General features: G+C 48.3%; 1 protein-coding gene across 1 annotated transcript; it reads left to right on the top strand.

Annotated features, from left to right (window-relative positions):
- The first annotated feature begins 274 nt into the window (after positions 1-274).
- Positions 275-5,730, top strand: LOC126533644 (innexin shaking-B-like). Its single transcript, XM_050180814.2, has 2 exons — positions 275-2,098; positions 4,369-5,730. The coding sequence occupies exons 1-2, from the start codon at positions 1,164-1,166 to the stop codon at positions 4,598-4,600; spliced, it is 1,167 nt and encodes a 388-aa protein (XP_050036771.1). The 5' UTR covers positions 275-1,163; the 3' UTR covers positions 4,601-5,730.
- The last annotated feature ends 3,179 nt before the right edge of the window (positions 5,731-8,909 follow it).

Raw genomic sequence — 8,909 nt, 5'->3', positions numbered from 1 at the left:
GAGCTAATGATAATAACGTCCACTATGTATAGTTGTCGCGCAAACAAGTATTCTTATTTTTCAACATTCACTCTCATTGTTAGAAACGCAAAACTGCGAGTCTTGCATGAGTGGGCATATACGGTACATATACCTTCATGTGTGTTGCCCCGACCGTGAACGGAAAACAGCCGCCACGGCGTTGCAGGCGGCATGCTTTCGCAGGTGCGGCGCCACGCGTTACGGAGGCTGCAGACTTTGCCACAGCTGGCTTTATGTGCATGGTGGCAAGCGTACAGCACAAGCCCGCAGATGCACGGCGCAAGCTCTTAGTCATTTACATCGGCAGCGCCAGCAGAAGGCACCGCGTTTTTGCCCGACGCCACCACTCTTGCGGAACCCTTCTAAATGGGACCGAAGACCTCTATGCCGCACAGCAAATGCGCCTGCTCTCTTGTTCTATGGGCACAACGGTGCTGATCTTCCGCCATGCGCTATAGCGAAGCAGCGACCAAGAACCCCGGATCGAACTCGTCGAAATGAGCCGGGATCGGGAGCTCCGGCAAGGTCAGACGTTTGATTTCCCTTGACCGAGCAGCCATGGCCAGACGACTCTGTAAAGACGTGCGGATTGTCTGCATTTGAAGTCCAGATTCACAAAACCGCGGGCGCTGTTTTGTTGTTTCGGTGATTACTTACGACGGCTTTCATTCTTCAATCCTCTGTGCGAATTGTATCTATTGTCCGATACAGTGACGTATAGGGTCTTCAGCGAACGAAAAAACAACCGGGCTCCTGTTTCGTTATTTACGCGCCTTGATTGTGCCCTCAGAAAATCACGAAGGTTCACGCAACGGCTTCTTTCCGTACGGGTGCTCTTCGTACAATTTCCTTCAGCGCTTCATCTCGGTGAGCTTCCAGACCACGTGTGCGCTCTTGTTGCACGTGCGTCTAACGGCGGCCATCTTTTACGAGAACCGTCACGAATCTCCTGCTCTTGCCTCTTAACGCTGAATGTGGCGTAGAGGCGCACTGCCAAAATCAGGTCGTATACAGCGTCAAACTGAGAATAGTATTTTCCTGACTGCACGTGCAGTTGACTTCACCTAGCTTCACAAACATTTGACGTATACCACCGCTTGTCACAGCTTCGGTCTACTTAACGTACGTGAAAGTAAGCAGCCATGTTGCACATCCTGGGAAACCTCAAGAAGCTGTTCAGCATCCGCAGGGTCAGCATCGACTGCTTCGTCTTTCGGCTCCACCACCAACTTACCGTACTCGTGCTCGTCGCGTTCGCCGTTCTGGTCACCACGAAGCAGTACGTCGGCGACCCCATCGAGTGCGACCGCTCTTCCGGCGTTCCAGCGGGGGTCATCAACGTCTACTGCTGGATCCACGCCACGTACAGCGTGAAGAGCCTGTTTTCCAACGCCGACGGCAAGCGGATCGTCTATCCGGGAGTCGGGAACGGCGCCGACTTCACCGACCGCGCCGACGTCAAGTACCACAAGTACTACCAGTGGGTCTGCCTGATGCTCTTCTTGCAGGCCCTGTGCTTCTACCTCCCCCGCTGGCTCTGGAAGGCGTGGGAAGGCGGGAGGCTCAAGACGCTCGTCCAGAGTCTCGAGTACCACGTCGTACTCGAGCCCGACGTCAAGCGGCAGAGGACCGACCTGCTGGTTCGGTACCTCCTGTCCAACCTCGGCTCGCAGGACTGGTACGCCTGGAAGTACTTCGCGTGCGAAGCCATGGCGCTGTTCAACGTGGTGTGCCAGCTCTTCTTCATCGACCTGTTCCTGGACGGCGAGTTCCTCACGTACGGCGTCGAGGTCCTGAGCTTCGTGGCCCGCGACGAGGACTACGAGGACAGGGTGGACCCCATGGTGCGGGTGTTTCCTCGCGTGGCCAAGTGTCACTTCCACAAGTTCGGCTCGTCTGGCAACGTCGAGACTCACGACGCTGTGTGTGTGCTGCCGCTCAACATCGTCAACGAGAAGATCTACGTGTTCCTCTGGTTCTGGTTCGTCATCCTGGCTGCGCTGACAGGGGTCATTGTCATCCAGAGGACGGTGCTGGTCTTCAGCCGAGCCCTCAGGTCGCGGGCTCTTCACTACAGGTCAGTGAAGGAAGTACATCAATCTCGGTTAAATGTACACTAGTGTGTGTATCTTTGTTTCACCGCGTGCTTCAAGAAGAGACTCTTCCAATGAACAACACGCGGTTTTAGAAAGCTCGGTGGTGTTTTACTGGACATGTCTTCCGATGCCATGATCTCAGATGCCATGTTTTAGGCAGATAGTTCTTTACAATATCGCTACAGGGATCTCTGGCGCTGCGATCGAGCTGCTACGATGGCAGTGATGGGTAGTACATGGATTTGTTTGATCTTCATGCTTGTGACTTCATATTTTCTTGCGGCGCTTATTATGCTTTATGTTTCTGACTGTCTAAGCAATCATGATAGCCTAAATACAGCACGATAATAAGTCTATGCGTGCATGCATAATCATTGCGAGTCGATGCATCTTTAACGCAATATTTTGTGGAAAATGATCAATTCGCAGAGTCACTAAGCCGTTTGAAGCCAAAAGAAAAATGCATTAGACCAATCTATATACTACTACCCATTATTCCCATGCTCCCTGTACCGTCATGTTTGCAGCTCCCATAGACAGTAGCGCCAAAGCTCCGTATGTATGTATGTATGTATGTATGTATGTATGTATGTATGTATGTATGTATGTATGTATGTATGTATGTATGTATGTATGTATGTATGTATGTATGTATGTATATATATATATATATATATATATATATACAGTCCAGCCCACTTATAACAGCCGCAGATATAACGAACGCTCGCTTAGTACGAACGAGGGCGGTGTTACCGTCAAAATATATATTGGGGCAATGGCACATTGTCTCACATAGAACGAACTGCTGTGGCCTCAACACTCGGTTAGAGCGAACGCGAAGCTGTCGGGCCCCTGTAGTTGACCGAGCCGGCGGTGTTTGGTGCGGTTTCGCTGGACTGCGAATCCGCGGCAGGCGAATTTCGCGCACTTTGTGTTCCCCTGACACGACGCGAACACAGAGCGCACAAAGCGTCCCCCGGCGCTCCTTTGTGGGTAAAATAAAGTAAAAAAAGAAAAAGCGCTTCCGCTTTATGGCGGGTTTTATGGGCCCAGGCACCGAGGACGCCATAGACCACCCACCGGAAGGCCGGTCGCACGAGGACTTGTGGCAACGCGTCGTTGACACGCAGCTGGCCGGACCTGACGTTACCTGGGACGATTTCGTTTCTGCTGATGACGACGCCGACATTGCGGAGCCATGCACTGACGAAGCTATTGTGCGTGAAGTGCGAGCCCTTCCTGACTGCCCAGAGACCGACGAGGACGATGACGAGGATGCTGCTCTGCCGCCGGTTGCTGTGAACGCTTCAACCGCGATCGGTTACATCGCGTCGCTTAAGGAACTCGTGTGCAGCAGAGGCCTTGGCGATGAACATATTACCGCGCTGGAAAAATTAGAAACGGCAGTGATGCGATCAGCTTTGAAGAAGCAGACATGCATCACGGACTTTTTTCAAAAATAAAGTGAACTTTCGTCTCGCTTGCTCTTTTTTCCCGTATTGTAGGTGGTCCACTTAGTACGAACTTTGGATACAACGAACAAATGCCACGTGACGATCAAGTTCGTTATATGTGGGCTGGACTGTATATATATATATATATATATATATATATATATATATATATATATATATATATATATATATATATATATATATATATATATATATATAGTGGGAAATAAAGGAGCATTTTAACTGGAAAATGTTTTCTGGTGGTTTCACCGCTCGAAACCTGTCATTAGCGTTGAGGACGTAATGCGAGATAAGGTTCTGTGCAATCGTTTAACCACTGCGTTCTTGAATGATTTCAGCGAAGCAACAGTGTCAGCTTTGAAGCAACAAAGTTTCTTTAGTTTTCTGTATAAAAAGAAATCCGCTCGAAATTCAACAAGCTTGTAGTCAGTTTGGCACATTCTTTTTTATTTTCCGGAAATAACTGCCACCCGACTTTACGTGCATTTCCGAAATGGAGTAACAAACGTAGAAGTTTCTTCGAGCTCATTCGTGTGTGAACGTGTAAATTGCTCGTCCTCCATCGTGTAACACTCTCCAGGTCATGTTGAAATTCGTAGAGAGAAACAAAATGTTTCATAAAACACCCCGAGGAATCTAAGTTGCCTGAAACTGCTTTCTTGGTTACGAGGTGCAGCTATGCATGCTAATCGACACCCATATTAATTTACAAGACGATCTGTTTTCCCTCTCTTCTGTGGCACTTTCTCACCGTGGCGAATCCACTGCTTCAGGTTCCACATGGTTCCGGCGAAAGACCTCCGCGAAGTCCTGAACAGTGGTTCCTTGGGCGACTGGTTCCTTCTCTACATGATGGGCCAGAACGTGGAGGCGCGGACCTTCACGCAGGTCATCGCGGAACTGGCTGACCATCTCCGGGAGGAGCCCAACCACCGCAACTTGATTGCTGGCGACCAAGACCCCGAGAAGTCGAAATATGGCTTGGTCCCAATACAGGACGTTTGAGTGTACACTGCAAACTAATTTTACACGCTTAGTGATGCGAAAGGGTATATATACACCGGTCTGCAACTCGCACCAGGAAGGATGCAAGGGTGGGAGTTATAGGCCAGTTTACACCCTTATGCATCTTTAAAGAGCATAAATTAGTTTACAGTGTATGCTGCCTTAGTAAAGCAGTATTAGTAAAAGCACCGCGTGGTTTGACAGCACGACCGTGCGCGGAAAAAGTAAGGACGCCGTCACAGAGCGCTGCGTATACATGTGTCCTCATTTTCCGTCTGCATGTTTTTCAAGCGCGCCAGTGTCAACGAAGTGATGAACAACCGACTAAACTCGCCGAATATCTTGTGGCAATGAGGGGCAACTTCAGCAGCAGACGAAATGGACGTGTCCGCTAGGTGGACTCTTACAGAATACCTCCCCTGGTGGTTAACGGACGTGACGCAAATGCCAGCACGTCACATCCGGGAGCTCCAGGGCGCCGCGCGGCCACGGCCTCAGCTCGGAGGTCACACCGCGAGGACCGGCGCTGCATGCAGCAGCAGGTTGTGGGTCAGTTACAGCAAGCGGTAATGGGGGCGCCATTTTGTTTTTATTTGTGGCAACCAAAACGCGTCTGTTTATTGCGAGCTTTCTTCGTGATGTGCGTCTTCGTATTTCAAATGTTAAAGTTTGCAAGGAGGCCGCTTCGCGTCTAATACGATATATCTGAAGCTAGGTTTTCTTGCGCGGTCCAAGGTTGTGTTATACAGTTAGTGGCCCTGCAAATTTCGACGCCTCGTCTTTTTTTCTCCCTATTTGTCCTATAGTAATACGTCATGCATTACAAGTTCCTGAATCTCGAATATATGGCTCATATTGAAAGCGTGCAACATACTAGCGCGCACCGAAAAAGCAAAGGAAGAAAAAAAAAAGAAAAATTCAGAGATAGTAAAAGAACGGCGCAGTGACATGGTTTATATTCTCCTACGAAGCGAGCGAAGTGTTTAAAATTAAGGCCATAAAGCACGGAGCAAGCGCACAGTACTTATTAGTTCTTTGCTATTGGCTATCCATAGCTGAAGTGGAACAAATTCGCTTCGTGAAAATTCACTAATAAAACTATGCTTATTTAGGGTAACGCCTTGCGATTATTGATGTGTGTTCTTTATTTAGTAATAATGTACGTACATACACGAACGTATGTAAAGTGTGTAGCTGCAAAACTCCTTACAAAGGTAGGTGCGCTCCATTTGTTAAGTATTTCACTACAACACGAGTGGACACAGCAATAGGGGTAATAGCGCTATTGGGGTAATACGCAAGGGGTAATACGCAAGAACTAGGAGCCACGGTACTGCGCATGCGCAGACCCCTACGTCAGAGTCTGCGCATGCGCAGTGCCGTCGGCCCTAGTTCTTGCGTACGCAAACCGCTTGCGTCCCCTAATCTATAGCTCTCTAGTAGCACAAGCGGCAGCTCGCCGTCGACGCTGGGCGGAACGTTCAGATCGTTCTGGCGAAAACGACGCCTATGGAGACTTCGCCGCGAAGACCCTGTAGTGCGTGGTTCCGAAAATGGAGCTCCTATGTGGAACCGCTCCTCCAGCTTATACGCTGTGACTGTGCTGAGTGTGCCACGCAGGCACGTGACTTTTTTTTTTTTTTTAAGAAGGAAGTTACGCAGTATACATGTGGCTATAAAGTCACATAATCAATCTGAGTCCTGAATACTGGTACACGCACATTGCTGACAGATAATTAAATAGTGTGAACACGAATATGCATGAAGTATACCATACATCCAAAAGTGGCCACGCCTCTCTCGGACAGAAAAAAAGATAAATTTACGCAATAGTGTTTCTCTCTTTGTTTTTGTGCCCCTCAGTGTAATTACTGTTCTCAAAAAGAAGTGACACTGCCCTAACTTTCCGAATTAAGCGAAGTGTTTAGTTTTCGTCGGTAATCGTTCAGGCGAGTTTCCATCGCTTTATATTTAACTGGAGCTGTGACCTCGCGCTCTTTGAATTCACGTCAGCCGCATTGCTTCCGCTTCGAAATATTTACGCCGTGCGGCGGTGGTGCGCACATCCGCAAACAAAAGAAGCAGGTGAAGAAAACTTGTAAAATATGTCACTGTGCCGAACGACCACGGCCGTTGCTTCTACTTCAAAAAAAAAAAAAAAAATTAAACATAAAAAAAACCCTCTATACCGACCTTGATCTGTTTCTTTCTGGGTGTGGCCGATCGGTGAGCAAGCAAGCGGGCAGCTTCAATTAATTCGAGGCGCTCCATTGTTCGCGACGATGCTTCTGTATAGCACTATAAAACACGTCACGCCTCACTGAGCCTCTAATAGCGAGCTGTGTAGTGTACATAAGCGCGTGCTGCGAATCGGCAAGCCTGCGCAGCGCTCGATCGGAGGCGCTCAATTACCGCACGCCGTAATCACCACCGTCGCCGCGCACGTCGATGATTTGTTACACGCCCGCTTGGCTTCCAGATTCCTTCTTGTTCCGCCGCCCGTCCGTAGAGGTCGCTCGCGCAGCAGTTAACGGTCACGTGTCCGTGATGTCCGTTCCACGAACGTATTAGGTGCAACGGCGTTCCCGACCGCGCGGCTATTTCTGCCGGACGGATATTGAAGTGAAAGTACAACTTGACTGAGTATAGATGTATAAACAATTAACGATCCCCCACTTTATCGGCCGATAAGTCATAAGCCTAAACGTAACGTTTATCTTCGGTTGTATAGATAGATATATGCATGACTTTCTTGTGCGTTCGATTCAAGGGAGTTATCCTCATAGTGACGCTGGGGTGACGATTTCTCCACGCGTCGGCCGTCAAGTTGAACACGCCGCGTCTTAATTGTCCTTGACGTACAGCTGCGCTGCACCGAACTGCTTCCCCGTCTGTGGTACTTTGTGTTTTGTGACGTAAGGGTATAAGCAGGTACGGTGCATGCTTTGCTCTTGGAAGCGCCTGTGCTCCCGATTCACTGTGATTTGATGACCCGATCTCTTATCGTTTCCGGTCACGGCGCGGTTGGTCTTGAAAAAAAAAAGAAAGAAAGAAAAGCTGTGAGGCAGCGAAGGCTTTTTGCACGTTGTGGCAAAAGCAATTGTAATATTTCGCAACGTCGAAATCGCCCGTGACGATTAACGGCAGGGCGGAGCACCAGACGCAGGGCGCTGTCTATCCGAAGAGACTCCGCGGGCATTTCACATTTGCGAACCAACCAACGGCCCCCAAGAACACTGTTCGTGAAGTCGTCAGGGTAGCGGCACATATGCGAGTCATGCTGAGACACATGAAAGGACGACCAAGGTAAGAAGTTTTGCACTTGAATGTTGACGCTTTGTATATGATAGACCTTTTCATCCGCACTGTGGCAGCAGTGCATTTGTGACCCCACAAATTTTCCATTAGCGCTTTCTTGGCACCCATTTGTTTGTCAAGGAAAAGTATTTGGTACAGTATAGTCAACTGGCGGCTACGTATGTTTCTTACACGCTACATGCATTAAGATCATTCATGAGAATTTCGTGTGCGTTTCGAAATAAAATTTATATGTCAGAGAGCATAGCATAGTGGTGGTAGCTGAAGCGTTCTGTATATTTACAGGCAATTGCAACACATTTTACCCTATTTACCCGTAAACTTTAGCGGGAAATTGCGGACGGTGAAACCAGAGGTATTGTATCATCCTATAGTGGTGGTGCCGTCATCGTAGTTTGTAACCACGGTGGAAGAATCTCCGTGCTAGCAACGTTCGTGTCTTCATTTGCAGAAATATATATTTCTACACAGAAATCTCAAGTCTTTTCTCACCCATATCACTGTAAAATAGTTCGCACACTTAAAATTGAATAATGGTGTAAATCTGTCTAAACCTACACCCAATTACGCCTCTTTACACCCTTAAAGGTGAATAACGGTGTAAATGTCTCTAACTCACAGCAGTACACCCCTTTGAATGTAGGTGTGAGTTATACACTCATTAACAAAGTTTGCACCCTGCGGGGCTTATCTTGTCCAGCAACAATAATCGTCATCTACCCTGTTTGCGTTTCCTTTCTTGAAAACTCTGCGCTCGCTACTGTCCTGTCGAGAACGCTATGTCACACTGACAACGCGGATGCCGTTCGTAACGTGGAAGTACCGCGGGCTCTCAACTTTAAAGAAAGGAAATGCGGAGAAGGTAGATGACGATTTTCGTTGTGAGGTAGGATTAGCCCCGAAGGGGCGGGGCGGGTGTGCAAATTTTTTAAAAGTGTAGACATATTTGCACCGTTATTCACTTTGAATAATGTTAATTATTTTACAGAGC

The sequence above is a fragment of the Dermacentor andersoni genome, chromosome 7, assembly GCF_023375885.2.
Source record: "Dermacentor andersoni chromosome 7, qqDerAnde1_hic_scaffold, whole genome shotgun sequence".
In the NCBI taxonomy this organism is placed as follows: domain Eukaryota; kingdom Metazoa; phylum Arthropoda; class Arachnida; order Ixodida; family Ixodidae; genus Dermacentor; species Dermacentor andersoni.
This window is presented reverse-complemented; position numbering and strand designations above follow the sequence as displayed.

Bases quoted from the DNA above. Each gene is read 5' to 3' on its own strand.
- LOC126533644 (XM_050180814.2), top strand. From the start codon at position 1,164: ATGTTGCACATCCTGGGAAACCTCAAGAAGCTGTTCAGCATCCGCAGG. The intron at 2,099-4,368 runs GTCAGTGAAGGA...CCACTGCTTCAG, and splicing joins TCGCGGGCTCTTCACTACAG to GTTCCACATGGTTCCGGCGA.